The following is a 27,445-nucleotide window of genomic DNA, read 5'->3' as shown; positions in this document are numbered from 1 at the left end:
TTCATAGCATGCAAAGAATATTTGTAAATTTATCAAACAACTTTGATTTTTTTTTCATTTTTTCAATATTCATAAAATAAGCCAGATTGTGATGCACTAATAAATTACAAGTAAAAATTTTATATTTCAGTTGTTTTTAAAGTCAAAATACATATAAGAGTGACTATAAATGGAACCTAAGGAAATGGTGTTCAAGAGAATAATTTATGCCTACCGTCTTGTCACTCTACATGATTTTCTTTTCAAATGTCATACCATTGGGTCTTAATAAACATCGAAATGATATATTACAAATTAATAGTTATATTGATCCTTACTGTGCAAAACAAAATAAAAATTTACCATCATGGTTGAAATATCAATAGAGTCACTTATTGTAACTATTTTGAAAAACTTATAACATAGCCTTGTATATTTTTGAAATAGTAGCCAATGACGCAACATTATTTTTTTCTTTCCTATTGGTGGGATGGAGTGGCAAGTCTTAGTTAACATGTGAGTTCTACAATTAATCTATATCACTCAAGAAATTGAATCTATAGTGTTAGAAAAAAATATTTGGTCCCTCTCTGATTTTGTTAGTTAGACTACTATAATGATTTTCAATCGGATTGAGGGCCGGAGACTGACTAAACCACATCATGACCTTTATGTGATTTTTTGAAACACTCCTTTGTTGCAATACCGTTTGATTTAGGTCTTTGTTAACCTGCAAAATACATTACACGACCCATTTCCAGTACCTTGTTCTGATATAAGAGGTTGCATCCAAGATTTATCGGAGGAGGGACCCCCTTTAACTTCCATTCCAGGAAGTTAAGCTGTATTTTCCCCTTAGCCGAGAGGCATCCTCAAAACATAAGGGTTCTTCCTTCATGCTTAAAGGTGAGGATATTATTTTTAAGGGTATACTTTGTTTTTGTCTCCTTTCAAATACTTATTTGGTTCTTTAATGTATCCCACTCTTTTTATAAAACAACCATTAAAATGATAGATCGGTCTTTTCCTTGTCAGTGAGGATTCATATAAATTCAGCAAGGGGTCAAATAACTTACTTGCTCCACAAAACATCTAATAGACAATTTTTTTAAACCTGATATCACTCAGAGATCATATCCAGTTATCAAATATAGAATATTTTCAATGAAAGAAACCTAGTTTAACAAATCACCTCCAATAAGCAGTCACTTTTTCAGTTGCCCATGCCGAACACTTATTACCGATTTGAATTTATTTTCTCTCTAATAGCGACCAGTTATTGAGCTTAATCACATTAATTTAAGGACACAACATTAGTTTAGGTTGTTCTTTTAATTACCCGGAAAGAGTATGTCTATTTAATCCTGATTATTCACAACAATGATATCTTCAACAAAAATAAAACAATTAAAACAGTCCGAAAAATATATTTCCACGACACTTAAATCCTGTACACATTGCATTTCTAATAATTCCACAAAAACCAACTATTTTAAAAGTTTAACAAAAGATCCTTTCCATGTAATTACATTATCCATATTTCCTAAATAATTTGATCTATCCAAGTTATAGTATCGACAATTTTCTTAATACTTTCTACAAGAAAACAAGTAAAACATCTTCTTTTCTACCATGATAATTCAGAATTTTCAAGGATAAATACAGTAGATTTAATAGTTACATGTATTTTCGGATATGCCCAAAAACGATAGACAAGCTTGATAGAAACAGCACATCGTATTTGGCAAAATAGATTTTATATTTTTAGAGTGCCAGAAGGACACTATACTTAAATCATCTTTCAGTAGAGTTTAAATATGGATTCTCCAATGATTTAACGATCATATTAACATTATGATACTTCTATTTGCATCCCTTTGAGAGATCATACATTCGTTTGTTAATCAGTTCCTCCTTATGTTTCTGAAACTCAGGGACATAATATACATTAGAAATGAGACCCCTGGAAGTTGAGTATTTTTGTTACTTTAGATTGTTAATGAGATCAAATGTTAAGCTATATAAACTTTTATAAGAAAAAAGTACAATTTACATTATCAATGTAGATTAACTCAAGTCAAAAGCTACGTAATTTTTAATTAATTTTCTACAAATTAAACAATCTAACTCATGTATATATAATGTACATAAATACATGCGTACATAGCTGAAAAGGAACTATAAAATGGTCAGTTATATATATATATATATTAGAGTGGTGACTAATTTTGAAAATAAATAGTAGGAAAATGCCTATTTAAAATATTAATGTAGCAATTTTAATAACAAAAATAGTTTTGCCTTCACTCTTTCCGAAACTCGTAACGGCCATATTTAAGAGTTTGGCTGATTTTAGTAAGGGGCTTATATTAATAAGGTCTAGTAAAGATGAATCTATTATTTCTAATGGGTTTATTAAATTAATTTTTTTCTTCCATAAATGTTTATCTCCAATGCAATTAAAGCTGTGCTTACATGAATATTGGGCTAAATGATTTGTCTTACATATTTTACTCAAATTTTCGACCATTGGCCCTCCAGAAAGTGGTTCATCTTTGACATCAACATTGCCAAAACAGATTCAATGAAACCTACATTACCTTAATTAGCTGATATAGTATCATAGCATCAACAAAATATTCACATATTGAAATGCCCGGCTTGCGTTTTCGACTTTATTATAGAAAAACTGTAAAATATGGCGTATTTTCTAAATGTTCGTGGCCATCTTTGACTCACTCTCAAGAAAGATAAAGTAAGACAATGTAAAAACTGTCTTTTAAGTTTTTTTAGTACAAAATTTTATCTGTGTAACAAAATCTCGCGTAAACCGATTGCCATATTAAAACGCAAGATATATATTGCTAATGTCATTTATTGGGGAAAAAAGGGATTCTCTTTGAATAGACCTATCATATTAATTTAAATGACTCGAATTATATTAACTATGTGTATATGAAAAGGCAAATTAGTCGCTGTGAAAAGGTATCATTTATCACCAAATAACCAATGATACCTGAAAGCTTCGGTCACTAATCCTATTTCTATCCATTTAAGCCTTGAGGTGAATTTTTTTTTATTTTTTTTTTGAGACATTTCCAAAGTTTATGATTGAATTTTTAATAGTGAGTGAAGTATCAAATTTTCTGGTTGACTGTATATGTTCTTTGAATTTTTAAATATAAGAACATATTTTATGTTATGTACATCTAAAAATAATATGTTATCACAACCTGATACATAAACTAGTCAAAAACTTTAATATGATCGTGACAAGTTTTGGAAACGCTTAGAATTAAGGCAAAACTATTTTCTTAATCCTTATACATGTCATATTCAAATTTAAAATGGGCAACTTCATACTATTTATTTTCAAAAATAGTATCCACTATAATACATATATATATTTTGTATATCAACAAACATAACCCAGTCCTTATTTCTTTCTTTCTTTCTCCTTCATTTGTTCTTTAAATTATATATTGCACGAATTGAGTCAATGTTAATCATTGTCTAAATCAAATACGTTCATTGTTTTTTAACAATTTCCTTATAATTGAATCCCTCATATTAATTTTATTATTAATTGTAAATATCAAAAATGGATTCTAAAAATGGAGCTCATATAAAAATAAATTAGTAAACATACTTTTTTCACATGTGTCCACTCTTCAGAAACACTTTGTTACTTAAACATGAAGCATCAGGTCCAGGAAATATGTAGAATGGAAATTTGATGTACAACATCGTTATTGTTAAAATTGCAAAAATAAAGGGCTCTGTATCTCAGGAACCAATTATTTGATTCCAAAGAAATTAATATTTAGACTTTGAAAAATGTACATGTATACTAAATTTCATAAAATTTTGGGTGTGTCAAGTTAAAAATACTTGTATTTAGACAATTTGATTAGGAACTAAACTATAAAGGGTGAGCAAGAAAATTGTAGTTGGATTTTTTCGTCTCAAATTTTATAATAGTTTATTTTATATTTATTTTTTAAATAAAATAAAAAATATTTTGTAACTTCAATATAATACCCCTTTGGGTTTATCGTATATTATTTTAGTAGCTTGTTATCTATCTCCCTTCTTTACCCGTATATTGAATACGGGGAAAAGGGAGGAAACTATATGATTGTCTTTTGTTCCAGTCCATAAGGACAGTTGGAGGTTGTGGAGACTTTCTATTTGAATATGCGTCATCTAAAAGTAAGTAAACTATTGTTACTCCTTTGCCTACCACAGATACAGCTGTGTGCTAGGTTAGAGCTAAAACGAAATAAAATATACTTGTCATCAAATTCAATATGTGCAATCATTGATTTTTTAAACTCGTCCGTCCTGTAATTATCTCTTTTCTCGATCTGCAAGTTGACCCGCATACGACACAATTATCGGATCCGCACCGTAGACCTTACCACCCTCAAAAATTATAATATCGGCCTTCAAGCACGATCCCTCATATGGCACAACGTTAACTTCCTGGGTTTTTATTTCTTTCTGACTCAGGGAGCTCACGATCATTCTTTGAATAACATTCTGTCTTTTTATCCAAGTATTTTGTAATTTTGACATTTCTGGAAGATATGAGCAAGGGTTTTTTACTATTTCCGGGAATAACCTGTATTTATTTCCCTCTACCACTGTCATGAATCTAGACTACTTTGCTATAGTGCTGACGTACCCTTCCATTATTCGCTCAGCAGGGGCAAATTTATTGTCGGAAATATTCATATGCCGTGTCAGTAAGAAAGAGAAGCCTCTATTTCCGTGCTGACTTGACTATAGTCCCAACTCGAGAGTCTGGTCACTGAAGAAGCATGATAACCCCCCTCCTATCTGGACCTTCTTTAACTCCAACATAAGTATGTTTTATCTGCAGAACTCCATAATAGTTTTGTCTTTGCTGTCCTTTCGTGAACAGTTCTAACATTGGCTAGGGTTTGGCTGGAGATAAGGAGCTTCTTCAGCCCCCAACCTTCCATCAGATACCTGAGCATGATGGAAAACTCTTTTGAAGTAACGTGAGACAGTCCTACCCACTCTCTTACTAATCTCGTTATCAGGAGGTCACACCCCTTTATATCAGTAAACCTGCATCTTGCGTAGGTGAGTGGTTCTTTAGACAAGGGATGAGATTATTCTTAGACCTACCTATATGTGGAAGACACTCAGCTTACTGGCCTCAAAGTGTCTTATCCCATCTCTCAACCAGTCAAATATGTTGGTATAGCTGACTCCCAATTGCAATTAATGTACCTAAAGGTTCTTATACGTTTCATTTACCTCCATTAGGGTCATACTTTGGCTATATATGACCAATTTAGTGTCTATATCAATTAAATAGTTATTTGTTTCGGAGTTATGGCGCACTTTTTATATTTTAAGTTAAGGTCTACATATAATAATTGGTGGACATTTTCAATCCAGAAAAAAATTAGAGCTCAATATCTTATCAATCCTGAGATCTATTTAATGCAAATTTGCTCATCTGGTGCATCTCGTACCAGATTATGTCATCTTATAGGCTGTGGTTAAAGCTGGAGGTTGTTGGTTGAGTGATTGATTTCACTATGGAGCTTATAGTTTAAATTTGAGAAATGTGGAGCTGCGAGGGTCGCCATTTTGAACAGTTTTAAAAACTATTTAGAAGTTGTTTGACAGCTCCAAAGTTTTGAAATCTTAACATTTTTTAACTAAATATCATCTAAACACATTGTGTTTCGACGAATCTTATTATAATAGAAATCTAGCAAAATAAATTGGCTAACGAAAATATATTTTTTTCTCAATAAAGACTACCATAAGTTACATTTTTTGCAGTATGTCCATCTGATGCTCTTTTAAAGCAATGACATCCAAAATTAACCCTTTATGAGTCCAAAATTCTTAGGAATTGTTAATTTATTACTCAAAATAGTACAATCAGTTAGTTTATTACTCAAAATAGTAAAATCAGTTAATTTATTACTCAAAATAGTAAAATCAGTTAATCCTATGATAAATTTGACCCTTTTCCATCCTATTACGGACCTTTTTTCGAATAAAAAGACTTTATTACATAAATCCATTTAATAATTCGGGAATGAGTATTATGAAATCCTCATTGCAAGGACGTTGACTTTTTTTTACTTTACTTTTACAATCTAAAAAGTAGTAATAGCCAAATCTTAATCAAGAAGTAAAGTAAATAAACTTTATTTTATTTTAAACTAAGAGTACATTTCTGAACACTGCTACTTAGTTCAAATTTTTCATGACAAAAAATACATGATCAAATTTAAGGAATGTGCTTTGACACAACCAATTCAAATGCAAGTAGTTCTGCTATTGCGTTCTTCTACAGAAAAAACTAGAAAAAAAAAACTTTTACATCTAGCATGTAGACAACATAATATGGAATTAATTATATCATAGCATAAAGTCATCTTTGGGACCTAAGACTTCTCCTGATGTTCCAAAGATTTCAAGAATAATGGCCATCCATTCATACTTATCAGTATGATACTGGAATTGAAGATTGTGAAATATCTATTCTTGTAGAAGATGTGCTTCAAGAGACCACCCTTGTGAGAAAACATTTATGGAAACAAATCTTCCTCGACAAGGGAATAAAAGAATTCCTTAACCTGGTAATTATATTCGTTGGTAATGTGCATGCTGGAGGTGTAAAATTTATATTATCTGGCTGTCACACACCACGCTCAATGGCTATCAAATACTGCTTAAAAATTAGGAAGTTTCAATAACAATTCAAATTGACAAACATAGAGGAATGGGAATTGCACAGTATTTGTTTGTTGATAGTGAAAGTATATCTTCGAGCCTGGATGTCTGCTTCTCAAGCCTTAAGTGTACCTAATACAGACTTGAATTTAATAAAATCCCTCTCTCAATATCCCTCCATTAATTCAGACATTTAGAATCTAAGCATAAAAAAAATTACTCAAGCATTTATGGTACTTGTCTGAGGAAAGAGTTGGATAAGCTCTATTTGACAGTGCATTAAGCTCAGAATCAAAAAGACTTATAATAGAGACTACAGAAAATTTGAGATAGAAAATTGCAGAAAGACCATTCTTCACTCTCAAATGAATTTTAAAAAAAACATTGGCAGATTTTGTAACAGAAAAATCAAAGAAACTGTTTCAATGTCTCTACTTCCAAGAGAAATTTCTTAAGAAGATTTGGACTTATGGATTGATCCTGATGACTACCGACAAGCTCTTTATACTATCATTTATTTAAAAGTTGTTAATAATCCTGCTGAGCGTGGAGTCGGTCTCATTAAAGAATATTGGGGTTGACTAACATCTGATGAATCGCAGCTTCAATTCATTCTATGTTCTTCATTTCAGCAACAATACTCTTTTAAAGTTTAGATGTAAAAACATATCTGTAATATAATTACAAGAAATGTATTACGTTAAATTCAAACTTTAGATGAATTTGGAAATGTATGAAAGTTTTATCATTTAAAAAAAGTATAATAATATTTGCTTAACGTTGAATTATTCCTTAAGCTTACCTCATGATAATCTTGCTTTAAAATGATAAATGTAAACTAAAACTAACCCATGATAGTTTTTAATTACAACTACTACGAAGATTTTGGATATATATTAATTTAGGTCATGAAGGTTTTTGTATCGAAAAAAGGAGAAAAAAAGTTAAATTTTATGGTAATTTAACCTTTTTTGTCTACTTCAAGAAGTAAATGGACTATTGTTAATGATTTTTAGAATTGTAAATATGGATCATACTTTTTTTTACGAGCAGACAGATAAACATATAGAAAACAATGCAAGTAATGGGAATCTGTGCACTTTTTGACCAATAAGATCCAAATATTAGGAAAAAAATTATTAAATATTTGTGGTTGTAAATTTATTTAACTAAATTTTTTGTGTTATAAAGTTTGCTGTAACACCAAAGGTTTAGTTAGAATTTAGATCTATACACTTTTTTGAAAAAAAATGTAAAATTTCAAAACTTTGGACCCGTTAAGCTACCTCTAAATATTTTTCAAAACCGTTCAAAATTTATATATAATGTAATTTCCCTGAAAAAAAAAAATTTCCAACCCTCCCAACTTAACATTTCTCAAATTTAAAATTAAGGGCCGCCTTAGCCTACATGTAAGAACAAAAGATTTGTAAATTACTGAATTAATATCGGAAAATAAGTTGTAATATACATTACTTTTAATCTATCGGGATTTTAAATCCCCTATCATGTACATTTAATAATACATCCTATTCTCAATAATTGATCCATAAAAATAATTATTTTGGAGATATTAATGCAGAATTTATAAATATAATTATCAATATAAATCTATTGTTGTTTGGTGTTTCTACACTACACAAACACTATTGTTAATGTTGTTTTTGTAGAAATAACATTAAATGCAACGAGATGCAAAATATTTTGTTCAGTTTTCTTTTAAAAAATAATGTTATGAAAGGTTAATATCTGGTGGGGTTTGATAGAATGTAATAAATCTGGCACACATTGTATAAACATATAAGAAGACAAAAGATGCATTTACCTCAAGTATTGTTGCTCTAGATTTATATTTTGTAGCTAGATGACAAAAATATTAGAAGATAATATACCATATTATCCAATAAACTTAGCTCCATACAATATACATAGGTTTATTGAGTAAATATGTATGTAGTAATGTATTTAGTTTTAGAAGCGGGGACTTGTTCTCGATTTTGGGGACTTAACATTTTTTTTTTTGTTTATTTTTTTCTTTTTTAAATATTCTTATATATGAAATAATGCCAAAAGAAAGCTTAATAATAAAAATATTATTATTTAATATAATTGCATTTGACGTTAATAACGGATTCAACTCAATCTCGGAAAGGGGTGCAAGTCTTGATGATAGGCTCCTTTGGCAGATTCTGTAATTCCTCTCGGATCCTGGAAATCATGTCAGATTTGATAAGTAAAAATATTTGGATGTCTGTATATGTAACAACCAAGTCAACATTGTCTTTACAGTGTGACATGGAGTAGAGTCCTAATCCCCTCCACACTCTTCTTGTTCATTTCTGACTCTCTTGGCAAAGAACTTGTCCAGGTTTAGAAAGTTCACAATCTCTAAATAGACTTGTCTGGCGTAGATAGCAAAAAAGACACTACGATTGTAGAATGAATACTTCGTTGATTGATGCCTTTTTTTTTTTACTCACATCAAACTCTTCTTACATGCTCCAAAACAAAAAATAACGTCATACTTGAGCATATGCAGCTGTATATAATATGAGTAAAATCCTAGGTGCTTTGTAACACACGCAAAAATATGTCTAGAAAATATAGTTTACTACCTCGTAGGAGAGACCAAGGACAGATTAACATTATTTTTTATTTCTGGCTCAATTACCCTCAGTTGGTTTGCGTCAGACATGCCAAAAAACTGCATATACCTCCTATTATCTGAATTTATTTAGAAATTATACTGGTCTTGAATGTTAATACGACATGTCAAATGTTTTATCTGTCTCTGTAGCAACAGACAAGTAAAATAGCCCGATATAATTTATCAAGTGTGTGTTGAAAGTTTTGCACAAAATAATATTTATTGATAAATAAATAACTTAACCTTTTGAGGTATTGAATTATAAACTTCCAGTATATTCTATGTCAAATAGATTCATTATTACAAATAGTGTTTGTACGTCAGTCCTTATTTTGTACTGAAGACTGCAGTCCCGTCGAGTTCTATCTGAGTCCAGTCCATTTCAGTTCTAAAACTTAAAAAGTTTGGTCATTGATAACGTCACTCAACTTTATTTCTTCTTTTCCAATCAGTTTTAGTTCTGAAAATCCTAACCCAAGGACCGATAGGAACGGCCCAAAGACTGGATTGAATTATACCTAATCAGTAAGGATTGACACAACACTAATTAAACCTATTTCAAAATAATATGCAGTCCAGAAAATGACTCTATTATTTTAAAAATATTGCTTCTCTAAAAATTACTTCAGTCTTCAAAATTTGATTTTATATAAAGTTAACAAAAAAGTTGATTTTTTTTCCTCAAGAATTTACATTATATGAAGAAATTATAATGTAAATTTTGTGGCTATATCTTTTGTAATATTCAAGAAAAAGGGATTATAGCAAATTTTCATACCATGCTCTATTATTAATTATTTCAACGACTTGAGTAAATCAACATAAAGTCTTAATCCTTTAACGTATTTGTATGCACATTAAATAAGAAAATTAAATGCTTCAAGTACATGAAATACAAACTTGAGTTGAAGTGTAGGGAACCATGGAGAGGACTTTGTATTGGGAAACAATTGGTGATTGTGTTGAGTACCGACTTCTCATTTTCATTTGGAAAATAATGATACATTTTTGAGCAGCGAATAATTGATAATATTCTTACTTTTGTCACTCTTTTTAAGAGTCAAATTACCAGACATGGACTTACAGAATGCGCGTGACGCAGGTCACTATAAATGAAGAATAAAGTAAGTGGGAAGTAATGGAGAAAAATATTTATAAAATATGTATAAATATAGTTTGAATTTGTAGAAATTGTATTAAATGTTGGGTTTTTCGTATATAATAATATAATAAAAATATTTTTAATGTTATTTTATTACAAAATATATTAGATTTAGTTATTTGATTCAAGTATATATAGTATATGCATTATGCAGTCTTCAGCTTTATATTACATACATTTTTGAAAGCTTTCTTGAATAAATGTAACGCAATAATTAATTGCATTAATATTCTTGTAGCCTTGTTTTTTTGCTTTTTCTAAGGTTTTATTGAAAAGTTCAGGGATGTTGGTGTACATTAACATAAATCTAAGGAACAATAAACGACTCTTTTTTAACACTGCAAACGGATATTTCTTTATAGTACTATCCAGTTGAAAGTTTCAATTTCTTTTTAATTTATGCAATGTAATCAATGCAAAATATAGGCAATTTTGTATTTCTTATGTGTATTTTTTATGAAAAATAAAGCATTCATTAGAGATATGAACTTTCTAAAATGTAGGGAGAAAACATACATACATTTATGCAAAAACAACAAAAAATAAAGGAAAAAGATTTATGATTAAGAAGTTTTGTAGTTATTTTTTTCTTGCGCAGAGCTTTGATAATAATTAAAATAGCTTTTGACCATAAAATCGAGTTTTACTGCAACGATATATATATATTCTTTTTCAAAGTAGTATTTATGTACGTACATATTATACAGTTGTATACGTTATGACAAAAATGATAGAGCAGTATCGTTTATACCTACAAATACATTGATATTAGTGCTGTTCTATACCCCGCTACTATTGATGTACCGCTGTACTCACGGATCTAAAACAAAACTATAGTCAAATTGGTATACAACTAGTTATTGCAGTCTCATACAATCCCTAAAAGTTTTGGAGCTGAAAGTTTGACTGTATAAAACCAAAAACAAAAATGAATAAAAAGTTATTTATACTGTAATCAAAATTTCTGAGCCAGCCCCACTTTTTTCCCCACACCTCCATCAAAAATTATTGTTATGTGCTTGTAAGGAGATTTGATTTGCACATCACTACATTCAATGGCGTTGATAGCTTTGATCAGGAGGGGCTTAGCACCAAGGATTATTAACAACGTTACATAATTACTTACAAAAATAGGTTTATTTCATATTTATACTAGTAGATGATGCCCCTGGTTAAGGGCTTAATTGAGGGGAATATAAACAAAGAATGAAAGTAGAAGAAAAGAGGCAGAGAGAGGGATGTAGGAAGAGACAAAGGGAGAAGAGAAGATGGAATATACAGAGAAAAGGAGAGAGAGAGACAGAAAGAGAGAAGGAAAAAGAGGTTGTATTAATTTCAAAATCTTTTCGTGAGGCTCAAGCCACCCCAAAAAGTGCCCTTCAACGGAATTGACGACATTTAAGTTTTAGTAGATAAATATTGAAATGTGCAAACTAGTAACAAAAGTTTGAAACTGGGACTAAAATATTAGTATCACTAAAACACAAATGCGTATTGCACTAACCATTAGTGTTTACTTGATTACTCCCTCCCTCTAAAATATTTATTTTTTTGCATAAATATTTTATGTTTCTGCAAATTATGCCAAAAAATTTAAAACAAATTCATAACGTTTAGGACTTATTATTTTCGTTACAACAACTTTGTATATACAGTATGTGGGTGGTCGTCGTCAAGGGCTTCTGCAAACATGCTGATATGAATATGTTAATGATATTAAGTCAAATGTTTGTACATTAAGAAAATACATATTTTTAATTAATGATTCATGCTAGTGCATTCAAATAAAAAAAATTATAAAATAATTTAGATTATGAAATATTACTCTAAGAATATCTGAGTTAATGAGTAAGGGGGAGTCCCCTTACTCATTAACTCAATTTACAGTTATATTAAGGCTGAATTAAATGAAACATATATTTATATGTAAGAATTTCTCAGAAATAACAACCGCTACAAAAAATATTAATTAAAATAAATCTTGTAATTTTTTTTTTTTTACGTTGATGAGAAGTAGAATAGTATAATTAAATAGTTGCAAAAATGGTTGATTTTATCAATTAACTTTCCTTATTATATGTAAGCCTTTCATATAAAAAGGTAGGGGGAAAACACCATAAATAATTTTGGTAATTAATCAATTCTTTCAACTCCAAAACAATTCTTAATTAAAAAAAAAAGATAATTGTTCATACCTTAACAATAGCTAATACGTTTTCAACCTTTTAGCATTCATAAAATTTCTACGGAACAAGAGCACGAAATTATTCATATTCTATCTGGTTAATTTTCCTTAAAGGAAATAAAGAAGAAAAAAGGCAGAGCATTAATTTGTTAATAACTAGCCAATTCTTTTCAACTATAAGACTATTCTTCATATAATATTCTGGAGTTTTTAATTGCTTAACAAATTATCATATATACTCTGGCAATTGACGTTCAGAAGTCTAATAAGGAATGAGATCACAACATTATCTTTTTTTTAATCTATTAGAAACACCCAAAATCAGTTGGTAGAGGTCTAATTCTTCCCAATTGATTTTTTTCACATTTTGTATTAAAAAAATGTACACAGATTAACCTTTTGTTTTCATACGCTTAAATTTAAATACGAGTATGTACTTCTAATGGTCTAACCCAACATTTAAATGGATATTTTCAAAAAATAAAAATTTATTTACTCGGATCTTAATAATTATAATATATATATCCCAATAAGCATCAAAAACGAAAAAAAACTTTTACACTGATTATATTTTATTCCTGTAAATTCATAGTTTAGAGAAGTAATTGGAGAAAAAATATCAAGTGTTTGTAAACAGAAGATGATAGATTATACTTAAATTAATAAATCATTACTGGGGCAGATAAATAATAAAAAGGCAATAAAACATTCTCTAAAACTTCAAAAATAACTAATTCCATATAAGTTACTTACTTAGAAAATAATAAAATATCATCCCAAAGAAGTTAGACACGCGAAGTAAGAAATTCAGAATTATTTATTTATCCACTTTTATTCGTAAATTCTTAACCCTCGTGTATTCTTAATACTTTATGCACATTTGTTGTTTTTAGAGTTAAAATGGGACTTTTTTTTAAATATTCCATAAAATAAAGTGGATACTTGAAGTTTGAGATCAATTATAAAATAAATAACTAATTTTACATTGAAATACATATTAATTTTAAATGTACAATTATTAAATAAAATATTTCGATACACATCAAAGTATATATTCTTCTATAAGATATATTAAATCTTGTTAGAACATAGTAAGAAAAATACATTCTTATCTTTGGTTCCCTAAGATTAGATGTTGCTCATTACAAGATCTATCAACGGCTGTCTAGATTGACAATTAAATACAGCTTGAACGACAGTCACATACTGGGCTTTTAAATTATGTCCATATCTACGAAAACTTTCCAATATGACAAATTTCAATATTTGGAGGTGCGATTGTACAAAATGTTGAAAAGATGTCTTCATGGGTTTTTACATACTTCGTGGACCATGAGTCATCTTTTTAGTTCGGCCCAGCATTCTTATGTTTAAAAAAAATCATAAGTAATTTACATGATGAAAAAGGTAGATACATAAAGTCTTGAGATGTATTTTTTGATAAAAATTTTATTTGGATAGACTGTTGTCGAATTCTTAATCTTGAATTAATCCTTATAAAAGACATCTTAGCATTTTACTGTCCAACTCAATTTTTAACCTCAACAACTTCACATTTATGTTTTTCCTCATCACCAAAAACATTTTTTTCTTTATTTATCCAAAATTTTACTTATTTTGAACTTATGCGGTTTTATAGTTATGCATACGCATGATTCTGTTTTAGTTTGATCAAAGTAATTTTTTTAACCCATAGGTCCGCAAATATTGCAGTTTATATATCTTTGTAGCTCTAAATCTTCTGTTTCTTTCATTACAGTGTTCTTAATCAGGATCTATGTCTACATGTTTTATAGGATAAAAATATTAGTTAAAATTTTTTGGGTAAAAATAATCTGTAAGCAATCTCAGAACGAAAGTCAATTTTAACAAAAGTTTAATGATACAAATGATATTTTTTTATTATATCCAATGTTAAGGTCTATTTAAGAAAAAAAAAATCTAAAGTAGTCAAAATATCCATAATATATATTTTTCGTAGTTTTAAAATTAAAAGTACGTAATTTTTTATTTTCAGTCTTCTTCTTTACAGATAATATATTTTATAAATTACCAATATTTAAATTAGTAATTATAATTGATCCGTTAAAGATATTGGTATTTATGAAATTATAAGCTATTGATGTAGATTTTTTTAATACTTGCGGTACTAGTCGGCATTGACCAGTGTAATTAGTGACGGCTAAAAGGCAAATTTGCTTCAAAAATATAAAATATCACTCCCTAAGAAATCCTCAGTTTAAGTCTCCGTTTTTCATGAGCACACTCACAACGTACTTACTCAATATTTCTGTTGTTTCAAATATGTTCTTTCTTCACGAATGAAAGAATAATATGTTAGAATGACAGATGAGTACTTTAGTCTTTAGAGAGCTCACTAATAAAAACAAAAATAATTTTAACATTTCAGCCGTTATATTTAATTTCAATCTTAAAATATACCAAAAATGAACATGAATTTTTCTTACATAAAAAATAATTATATGATTTACATCACAGAATACTGTATAATGTGCACCCTATATACACCTTCGATGTTATATGCACACGTGTGCCATATTTCATTAATACAACTGCATTGTTAGACCTTAAATTTAAATATGTGGACGATATACATCACGGAGTACATTATATACATTGTATTTTGTTAATCGTTTTCATGTATTCATAAAGACAGACAAACCTTGCTTTATAAATAGATTTATGAAATATTTTCTTTTTTCAAATAAAAGTTATATTTCGTAGTTTTTTAAATTAAAAGTGGGTTAATTTGATCCAGAGATTAAACAAAACATATTTTACTCTCTTGGATGTATGATATAAGTGACAGATAATTAGGTAAAATAGTAGCTTAAAATACAATACAGCTATTTTTTAGGGATCACATTACTCTACTTGACTACCTATAACGCAAATCTCTAGTGCCATAGGATGACTATAGACTCATCCCTTAACATTATAAACACAAATACTATTGTATAAAAGTATATAATAATCAATCTTCACACATGGAAAAACTTTTAAGACAAACTTTTATTTTGCTATGTTTTCTTAATTGCTATTTTTTTTCGGTATATGTAGGTATACTATATGGTATAACAAACCTATTTAAATAATCTGTTTTTTTGTATTGCATTACATATATGTTACTACAACTTGTTTTTATCATTAAATTATTAAGGGTAATTGTTCAAAAGAAGGCAGGAAGAAAATACATTTCTTTAACCATTTTTTGATGGTACTCCACCTCAAAATAAGAAATTATCCATTAAGTTTTGTTCGATATTTTTTAAATAGATACCTTATTATAAATTATTATATTACAGATGGGAACAACCATTTTGTACAAATGAATTCAAGCCAAGAAAGGAATTTATCTTTGAGTGCAGAATCAATAAGATACACTTTTTACTCTTAAAACAATCCCCAGATTAAAAGTAGGATTAGTATAACTTATGTAAAAGTGTTTTTATGTTTAAAAGGGGTTTTTATTGATTCTGTATCTTGTTCTTTGACTGATAACTGATGATAAACGACACTTTTTTTAGATGCTTATAAATTATTCATAATACATAGTGATAAGGAATATCATAGCTTATATTATAGAAACATATTCAATGTATAATTCAAAAAAGATCTACTTAAAAAATAAACATCTCTAAGGATTTTTGTATATTTTAAGTAATCTCATTTTGGAATATTAAAATTATCTATTCATCGTAAATGGATCATTTTACTGTTTCGATCCTCGTATCTCATTCTAAAGAAAGGAATCCACTTTACTCCTTTATGAGGTCCGGTAATTTTTATCGGATGTATTCTCCTCCGGTCGTCCATCGTGGAATTCGGAATCCGAATTCGAACATCTCTTGAGATAGATAATCAAGTTCGAAATATCTTCTTTCGATTGTTTCGATCTTCCATTTACGAGGCATGAGTGTAATGACATTGGCATTAATGCCAAAAAAGAAAAACAATTATGATGATAATGTTGACTATTTGCTAGTACATCCCCATAAAAAATAAGATCACTACAAATATCCTTTGAGATGTATATTTTGGATATAGATATTTTTTAAATTATACATTGAATATTTTTATAGATATGATATTCCTCATCATGATATATTATAAATATGTTATAAGGGCATAAAAGAAGATTGTTTTTCATCATTTTTAAGCCTAAAAATGGAAATATATCGAGTTTAAAACAAGATACATAATTTAAAAATACACTTTTTAATCATAAAAAACACTTTTAAATAAGTTTTACAATTCCTAATTTTTATTTGGGGATTGTTTTAAGAGTACAAATGACTCTGAACGACAATAGTTCCTAATTACTATAATCCCAGATATTTCAGAATTCAAATGACTGAGAAAAGAATTGAGATTAGTTTTGAATTTTGCACTCATAGATAAATTGGATTATTGTCTTTAATTCATTAGTACAAAATTTAGCTACCCCCTCCCCCTAATTGTTCCCCTGTGTTATTGTTGTCATATAATAAAACATTTATCGTAAGGAAAAGGAACAGATTTCAAAAGGGTTTGTCCAAATTTTGAGCCCTACCCAGAAAGTTAAATACTTTAAAGATTATGGCTTGTTGTAGATTTTTTATTATTTGTATTTTATCACAGGATTAATATTTTATTTTCATTTATTAATATATCATTCAATAATATACTACCCATTGTTCTAAACAACATGGTGGAGATGCCTTGTCACCGACTTGGAGCTAGTACTCAAAGCATCTTTACAAATATTTTACAAACGCTGATCATATAAACCGTATTAGCCTCCGTTTTGACCACAAACTACATTGAAAAGTCAAAGGAGTTCACATCAGATGAAGAGAGTTGCCAAAAGTCCTCCAAATAGGCATTGCCCCATTTTTGTAGTGTGCCCCAAACTCAATTTTTTTTTTCAGAAAACGTAAAAGTCGATGTAGCTCATGGACAACCCACTCGGGAAATTTATACTCTTAAACTCAATTTGCGCAAGTTCGCGTCTGGGTCATTCCTGAAGAAGAAAATATAATTTCTGGATATGGAACTCAAATAGAGTGGCACTATTGGGGTCTATTCTGAAAAAAAAATTCACACAAAAGCCTTGTTGCGATATTTTTGACTTGGGTAAATAAAGTTTTATGCCCAATACAATAAATTTAATTACTTTAAAGTTAATGGGACACTTATTTATTCTGGGCCCCCCATTGTTTTAAGAAATTAAGTGATTGGAAAAGAGTACAATAATGAGTGTAATTTAACAGGATAAACGTACGCATGGTTCTTTTGTAATTTTATAATGATAATTTAAATTTATTTTTATTATACTTCAAAAAATTAGAAATTCAGACCACTCATTAACCAAGTTGTCCGAATAAAATAGTAAATTTCTTTATTAAATGAACTTTATTATACATCTTGTTTTTTTTTTTTGTTTTTTTTCAATTTCACCAAAGTTAGAAACAAAACCCCAATTAGGTAAAAGAGGAAAAGATGAAAGCCGTCAAGATACACAAATTGATCTTTTTTTGTTTATACTCTCTCAAAATTAAAGGAGTTGATGATAATGGTCAATAAAAAATTAAGGATGAAGGAGATGCATCGAACATTTTTTTTTATTATGCAGTGCTGATTGAAAGTTAATGATGCTACTCAAAATCTTCTTTATTTATAAATAAAAGAGTTTATTATCTTTATATTCTAAAGGGGAAAAACCTTTGGATATTTTTATGCATTTAAATGAGGTATTTTGATACAAATTTATGGTTACACTACTGAAATTATGCTAACAAAACGTAATAGAAAATGATATTCTATATATGTATTAGTGATGAGACAAATAAAATTCCAATAATATCTCCAATACAATTCCTGTAAAAATTCCCGATGCTAATTGAAATTCTTAAATATTTTAAATAATAGTTAAAAAATACGATTTTGCTATCAGGTGTATCCACAGAATTATATAAATATATATTTTTTTTTTTGGATGGGGGGTGCATAGCTTTTGAATTTTTTGGAAAAAAATTCCAAAATTAATTTTCAAATATTAAAATTTTGGGAGAAAAATTTTAAATATACAATTTCCTATTAATTTTTTTTTTTAATTCACAACTATTCAAGAAAAATTAAATTTTTTAGGAAAAAAATTCGAAAACACATGGCCATTTACACAAATTAAATTTTTTGTTGATAGGGGAAACTCCTTCATGAATCTAAAGAAGAATGGCTTTTGGTACTGAATGGCAACGTCGTCCTTATTTTTGAATAAATCGATAGAAACTATGGAGAAAAGACTAATAATTTAGAATATGAATACACCATTATAAACTATAATGGTAGAAAAAGTATCTATTAGCTCATTGCTGCTTAATATAGGTAGTTTATGTAACAAATACAAAGGACAAGTAAAGTTTTTATTTCTAAAATATTGGGTTTAATGTTGAAATGGTAAAATACTTCAGGAACGATTTTTGCGTCCAATTTAAACTTTTGTTTAGGATGGGGGTATTATAATTTTTATACGATACTTTCTTATGATGTAATTGACTATCAAACTACCAATTTAAATAAAGCACTTTTTTAAGTCTCATTTTTCGAAGAAAGAAGATTATATGTGATATGCAAATCAAGTAAAAATTATAAGAATACAAATTTAGACTTTTTTATACAATGTTCAAAGATTTCTTTGCAGAAAAATTATTATTATTTTTTTGTAGAAACGCTTAACATAATATATATAATAACTTATATAATATAATATAATAAATAACTTTATAAATTATTATTTTTTTATTGCTTGGGTTGTTTAATATCACTCGTCAAAACAAAAGCAAGCTAGAATGATTTTTTTAGGATATGTAAATTGCATTTAAAGGTGTCAAAATTGGGCATCCTATTAAAAAAATGATAAACTAATAGATTTTATTTAAAAGGTCATATCTGGGCTAATATTAGTCTCTTCAATCAAGTACAATTCTTAATGTATAGCTCTAATACTTGGATATCTTATCTCATTCCACAAATTTGAATAATACGCCAATAACTAACTCAAATATATCAATGAAGCATTGGGATGTATATATATATTAAGAAAAAAAAATGGTGAAATTTCCTCCTTTTTTTGATTTTTTGTTATATATAGTTTTTATGTTGACGTATCCAACATACAAAACATTCCTGAAATCATGTAATTCAATTGCAATACTTTTTTTTAAATGAGATAGAGTTTCCTACATTCCATTAATTCCTACATAATACGTTAGAACTTTTGTTTACAAGATTTGTAGAGACAAAATAAATGTCATGTCTATTTTGTCTCTAAAATACAAATAAATCTTTTTTCCATTTAATTAAGTCACATTGAATGTGATCCATATTTTTTAAAGACTTTTATTGTGACATTAACTAAACCAATAAATAGTATGTAATGTGTATAAAAACTTTTTAATCAGTAATGTAACCTACATTTGTACTTAGAAAATTGTATGATGCCCATTCCTCTGTTTTTGTAAGTTTGTATATTGTAAAAGGGAGTTAATTATTGAGTCATCAATTTTTTTCTTTGTATGTAGAATTTTATAAAAAGATAAAAGATATATTTCACAATTATTTAATGATAAAATCAAAAATCAAATGTGGAGCCATTTCTTCTTTTTAATATATAAACTCATCTGTTAACAAGAAAGGGGCTCTTATATATAGTTTTTTACTAAACAAAATGAAAATCAACATGGTAGTTATGACAAAATTGAATAATGTTTGGAGGAGAGCCCCTTAGCAGTCAAGGTGTTTAATTATATCAGCTACAAACAACTGCGACAAGGAGAAGGGAGAGAAGGAAGTAACAAGGACATTGGCAAAGAATTACTCCGATATTGATCCTCAATTCTAATCGGAGTCCAACAAGGATTACAATTTTTAATCAGAAACAAATCATGCAATATAACTCTCCCTCTTTTATAAACACCCACAAATGTTCGATCCAGTTTTTAATATATGTGTATTGTGTACAAAATGAAGTTCCCTCTCAGGAATTAAATAATAATGACCACAGCTTAAGAAAAGAAAATTCGCCATGTAGGTTGCCAACTCCAAAAAAACGGTCGAGTTAAAAAATGATCCCAATTTGTATCACTAATTATAAGTAAACAGGTTTGATCTTCTCTCACAGAGCTATTCTTTAAGTGACTCCTATTGAAGATGGGTAGTATAGGAACTAAAACATTAACTGGCAGGACAAAGCCTTTCAACATTGATGTTGTTGATCGAAATCAAGTCTTAACAAATTCTTGTCTATTCACCGAAATCTATATATAAACTTTGAATCAGGAAGACATTTCTTTTAAGAGCCCCTATAATCTCCCTCTTTTCGCCGCATTCCTTGTTTTTTCATGTGTTTTTTCTGCAGTATCTAAATAAATCTCTTATAAGATATTTACACATACACTTTCGTGAATTAACTTAAACAATTTTACTGTACAAACTGCTTGAATATGTTCAGTATCGGTACATCTAGATTATGTGATTGAGAAGTGAAATTTTTAAAAATCTGAGTAAATATTGGGAAAACAATACATGTATGTATTGAGTCTCAAGATTTTATATCTAAAAAAAAGAGGCTTATTAAAATTAAAGTAACGTGTAGTAGTTCAAAAATCCTTTGGACGAGTTTGAGTAATTTTGGCTCGAATAAAGTCGGTTTTTTGTCGAATGGGAGTAATACTCAAATCCAACAAGAGTAAGTAGAGATACAAAATTATCTTGATTTTGGATCATACACTGCACTTTAATTATTTCTTTTAAAAAAAAGTTAATCAATAACACGCTATCTACAAAATACATGTCTTACATGCTTTCAAAATGTTTCAAAATTGTTTATTCAAAATTAACTATTTTGATACGTCCTGTAACATTCCAACTTTAAATATATGGAACAAATTAATCATTTTTCTTTAGTATTTCTATAAAAATAGAATATCTTAAGAATATTCATGGATAAAAGAGGTTATCAATGTATTGCATAGTATTCTTTCAAAATTTATAATATGGTGGTCCTTGAAGCTCTTGATATATATTATCAGTACCATTATAACAATAATTAAATAATTATTGATGTCAAAATGCACTGAAGGTTTTGGGAGTAGATTATAATCTACGCAACCATAAAATTACCATATTTGCTGAGAACTTTAAAACTCACATGGTTTGAAATGGGCACAAAATTGCAACATCTTTGCCCTTTTAGAGATATTACCAAGCCAAAAATTGCATGGGGGATCTAAAATTTTGTCAAATGGGTTATCTTATGCCTTCCAGTCAAAATTATCCTATTGTGGTTAAAAAATTCTTACTCTGAAAACAGACACTCTAATGGAAATTTATTCAATATATATATTAATTATTGATTGGCTCAAAAATGGCATTATATTGAGTGATTTCAACAATTGTACATAGATAAATAAGGAATTAAATAGGAGATTCAACAGTTATTTTACTTAAATTTCATAATCTAAAAAGATAATATATGAAAGAGCCAACAATGTTAGATAGAAGTTTTTGTCTAAAAAGTATTAATATTTTACAAAGGATGTCTTCCTTAGTGTCATCACACTTTTATATTTACTTGAATGAAACAAATATATATTTTTATGGTTTCATTGTACCTACTAACAGGATACGTTTTCAATAGGAACTCTTTCCCAAGATAATTATCAGTCTCAATGGCCACAATAGAAATATTATTGCGTTTTATATTCTCATTTATGCTTACAAATAACTTAAGATTTATTTTTTTCATTACTTGAGGAATCAGTTATTAATTAATTAAACATGATTGTTCCTACCTTATAAGCCATGACTTCTTGCTTCTTTGGAACGCCTGAGGGATCATCGCCATAAACTAAATTCCTTACAGCCCCTTGAAACCGCGGTTCGTAGACGACACTGGGCAAAGCCAAATTACTTAACTTTGTCAAATACCAAGAAGGAAGACCTCCAACATAGACATGAGAGTTTTGACTATAATTTCCAAAACTACTACTAATCTCCGGACTAAAAAGCCCTCTTTCCGCATAGACCCCATCCACACAAAGTGCCGTGGTTCCATCATCAATTTTAGCAAACTCAATCGAAATCCATTCAGAGGGCTCCTTCTTAAACTTGGAGTAGGGAACAGATAGAACACGGGATCCCGTTCCGAAATTATATCTTGTTCTCACAGAGTCATTCACAAGTTTGATTTCGATAAAGTCATGATAGCCACCGTCATCCATGTATAGGAGAATGCCGTTCGAACTTTTGGACTTATATTCGAATTTAATACTGGAATTTTTGCCAGTGGGATACCATTTGCGGAATTGTGCATAGGATGTGGAGGATCCTTCGAGGACAAAGGAGTCTGATTCAAGGATAAACAGTCCTTGAGTAATGAGGGAGAGTAGATGAAAGAGCTTCATTCTTACTCTATAGTATATATATATATATACAAATTAATACTCAATAATTGAGAGAATAGAGTCCAACTCTGAAGTAAACTAAATGGTTATTTTTTAAATGGTACAAGATTAAATAATCAAAAGGATTGAGTCGAGTAACATTATTTCACGGGATATATTAGAGATGTTAAATTGAATTCCTTTTATATTTGTTACATTCAACGTGATAGAAGGATTCTATAACACTGAATTTTTTTTTTATTTCTTTAGGAAGAAGAAGTCCTTTTGCGATATTTTATTTTACTTTTTTTTAAACACTAGCGTCGCTTTCTCCCGTTCCACAGTTTTCTCTTGCTCTCCAAAAACACACACATGTATATATATATATATAATTTGTATGTATTCTAAGAAAGATGATAAGAAGGGAAGAAACTTATAGAATATCTGCCATGCATTATGAGTTACTATGACTCTGTGTCTATCTGTTTCTTTTTGGTGGGTAAAGCAATAAAAAAAGAAGGGACCCTCCTCTACCCAGTAATCCTTCCTTAGTGTTTATACAATAATACCTCATTCTACTCCTTCTATTTATGTACATATAATAGTAAACAGATAATAACTTTTTAATAGAGCTTTTGTAAAGAGTTTTTAAGACTCTTCTGCAGTTGGTATCCTTCAAAAGATATTTTTTTTCGTCAAACGTATCAAACGACGATGCATAAATATTGTTCAATGAATCAAACGAAGGGGAATTTAGAGATGAATACCTAGAACGAGCCAAAAAATATATATATACTCGTATAATAAAGTAATCACGTATATTCTAAATCTAAGTGATTCCCAACCTTTTTAACAATTTAATTTATCTATGACTTTTTTAGTCCTTTAAAAGAAGACATTTGTGGCCCGTCAACACAAAGGAAGCTAAAATAATTTTCCTTAAAATTAAGTGTGGATAACATTTGTAATCTTCGATCAACTAGCGTCCATTTGTATCAACAAATTATTCTTATCAACTATTTCAATGTGTTTCAAATTGCATTTAAAGTAGTAAACATAATTGATCGCCACAATAATAGACTCAGAAATAGACAGATTGTATTTGAAAAGCCATATCAAGGTAAACATACATCTCTTAAACCAAATAAAGGTTCTACACTAAGCCCACTAATTTGAATACAAAACCCTATAATTGACTCGAATATGTCTATGAAATATTGGTCTGGATGAAGAGGATTGACAAAGTCAATCTGGAATAACTTTAACAGATAATTATGAGACTTGTAGAGGTGATGTGATACAAATTTCAAAACTTGTGACAAATTAAATAGATTAACAATCAAAATGTGACAGATTTTTGGCCCCATTCTATTGGGCAGCCAACGGGACGGACCTCAATCCCTGTGATTTTTACTTGTGTGGATAGAATGGCTCACCTGTAAGAATAATCATGCCTTAGTTGAGGCGTTGAAGACCTCCATTGTCAAGACAATGAAGGATCTGGATCCGGACGAAGTAGCAAGTTATGCTTGGCATTCAGGCGCCGTGTACAGATCGAGAACGAAGGCTTTCAGTATAAATAATTATTTTACATTTAATTTATCTTTCAAATGAATAAAAAATAATCTTTCTATCTCTAATATAAGTCTCGTCATTAACTTTTAAAGTTATTTTGCATTTACCTTGTCTACTCTGTATATAAAGTAAAAAAAATAACTTTGGATTTTCTTTTTTTATATTATTCGTTCTGGTTTGTTTTAATGTAAACATACAACATTTTTTAATGACCTTGACAACTTCGAGGAGCCCTAGGCAATGTGCCGCGGAGTTATGACGCACATTATATGTGTTGATCTACAAATTTCCATCAGACTCATACATTAAGTATATATTCATAACTTGATATTAATTAAGTCTGATTTAAAGAGAAAGTGTAATAATTGAATTAGTTATCATTTAATTTTTCAAATCTATATATATGAACTTTTTGCAATAAATTATAAAACCTGTAGTTAAACATTGAAGTTTTAATCTTGTTCAAAACAATGATAGGTATTATTTTTTTCTTTAAAATGTACAAATTTTGTGTTGTTTTCTATGTAGACCGTTACTTCTTTTCTACTGTCTTTTAGTAGTAATTTTTGTTAGTAGAATACCGAAATATCAATAATCATTTTTGAAATTAAAGTAAATTAAAATATAAATTATCCAAAATTAAAACAATATTTTGTTAAGTCTTTATTCTAGCCTTATAAGACTGCAGCTTGAGCTCTTTCTCCTTAGGAAGTATTGTAGAATATATTTATGTAATTTAAGGAACTCAAAACGAAAAATGTAGAAGATTTCATGAGATAAAAAAATTAATTGCTCAAGTTAGTGATGTATTTATTAAAAGGATGATATTGAGAACATACATCAGTATTTTATGTATTACCAAAAATTTTCTTGTTGTTGCGATTAGTTGAGGGGGAGAATTGTAATCACAGTCGTATATAGTTTGAGTAATATATTTTTAAGATTTCTGAGAAATAAGTGAACAGAGTGAGCAAGAACCCTCACATTATTATCTTGACTGGATTTCTCAACGTTTCCCTTAATAAAGACTTGTAAAAACTATACAAGTCGTTGGTAGGAGGAATTGTTTACGGGATTCTTAGGATTCGTTTGCTTTAAAAAAGAAAATCCACAGTCTTTTATTATTTTTCCCAGAAAACCCTGGTTTGATCTATGATATGTGTGTACAACAATTAGAAGGTTTTGCTGCAGAATAACCTAGTCCTTATTACTTTCAAATTCGAACATGAGAATTTTCCTAAGGTTTCTCAAAAACGCTAAAGCAAGAAATCATAAAATGACAATTTAAAAACGATTTTTTACAAAATGATTGGATAGATTTATATATGCCTGTGTATTAATGAACTATATGAGCAGTTTTTTATATTTCCTTCTGTTTTTAATTAAAATTTATTTTTCCAGGTTTTAATATAAACAAATATGAAAACCATAGGCCCTGATTTTTTCATTTGTTTGTTTTCCTAATGAAATAAATATATTTTTCAGCAAGAGTTTGTAACTTTTAGAAAAGAAGCCAGTTTGGTCTAAGCCTGTCTCATAGAAAATTTGGTATAAAGTGGTCCAAAGGTAAAATTCCATAACCCTAACAAATTCATTGTATACCTAGTAGCTAAAGTACTGAATAAGCTAAAGATCCCCATTAACAAAAGAACATAAGCAACTTTTAACCTAAGCCTACCACCATTACTACGAAGAGATGTATTTTTGTTCAACTTTAGCAGGAATTTTTCCAAATTGAGGCATGAGTTATGTCCTATTTTTAAAACTCACTGTGCCGGGTTGGATGATAAAAAGAGAAAGGAAAAGGATTTTAAACATTTACAGCTCTTTAAAAAATGTTGGAGATGGAGTATGTAGAAATTTGCAAACTAATATCGAAAACTTCAAGTCTATATTGATCAACTTTTTTTATAGGAAAAACGCCGGAAGGAAAGTTGTGCTCCTTGAAATGTGGAAAACTAGACAGACCATTTCATATTTTTACGGACTATTTGAAAACAGCGAATTTTACAAAAACTTGAAACGAAGATTTGAGAGATTTTGAGTTTGGTAGTAAAGTCATGGACTTTTCTTTTTGGGCCCGTCGAAGGGGGTAGAAAGGCGATATTCAGAAGGAATCTGTTGAGTCAAATAAAAAAATTAACAAGATTTGCAAAATGAATGGATAGATTAAGCCCATCGATTTACTGAAGAGTCGTCTTATGTTTTATCCGTAATCCATCAATTATTTTAATGAAGAACTGTACTTTTTATTGGACTCAACAATTTTACATAGCTATTTAACTTGCCAGTAACATTAGGCAAGAAATGTATCACAGTGAGATAATCATCCAAAGGAGGAAGTGCAAGCGCCTCTATGAATGTTTCCGCTCTTTTAATGATCTAGATTCTAAATATATATCTCTAGATTATATTATTATTGTTTTGTTTTAAGAGTATTTATTTTGGGATGAAAAAAAAAAGGCAAAATTCGTTTTAGATCGATTCAAAAGAAAAATTTGATATTATTTAAAATTCGCTCTTGACCAATTTTACACATAATTTGTTCATGACAATTTATGTCATATTAAATTTAAAAAAAGATAGCTCGGAGGAATGTTCAATTCGTCTTTTCTACTGGAAAAAAGGGATCTCCGAATTAGACTTTGAGATGGACAATTAACTTTTTAAAGACCTTCTTGTTGCTTTTGAAGTTTGTTTCTTTTAGAAAAAAATATATTTAT

General features: G+C 29.0%; 1 protein-coding gene across 4 annotated transcripts in view; it reads right to left on the bottom strand.

Annotated features, from left to right (window-relative positions):
• Positions 1-23,394, bottom strand: part of LOC121113874 (neurexin 1) — a 312,301-nt gene extending 288,907 nt beyond the window's left edge. For all 4 annotated transcript variants that reach the window (XM_071886617.1, XM_071886619.1, XM_071886618.1 and 1 more), the window contains exon 1: positions 22,557-23,394. In XM_071886617.1, coding sequence (XP_071742718.1) covers positions 22,557-23,168 — 612 coding nt within the window. In that variant the 5' untranslated portion in view covers positions 23,169-23,394. The remainder of the gene's footprint in view (positions 1-22,556) is intronic.
• Between the last annotated feature and the right edge of the window lie 4,051 nt (positions 23,395-27,445).

Source organism: Lepeophtheirus salmonis, chromosome 2 (assembly GCF_016086655.4).
Source record: "Lepeophtheirus salmonis chromosome 2, UVic_Lsal_1.4, whole genome shotgun sequence".
NCBI classification, from domain to species: domain Eukaryota; kingdom Metazoa; phylum Arthropoda; class Copepoda; order Siphonostomatoida; family Caligidae; genus Lepeophtheirus; species Lepeophtheirus salmonis.
The sequence above is the reverse complement of the archived record's forward strand: the minus strand, read 5'-3'. Positions and strand labels throughout refer to the sequence as shown.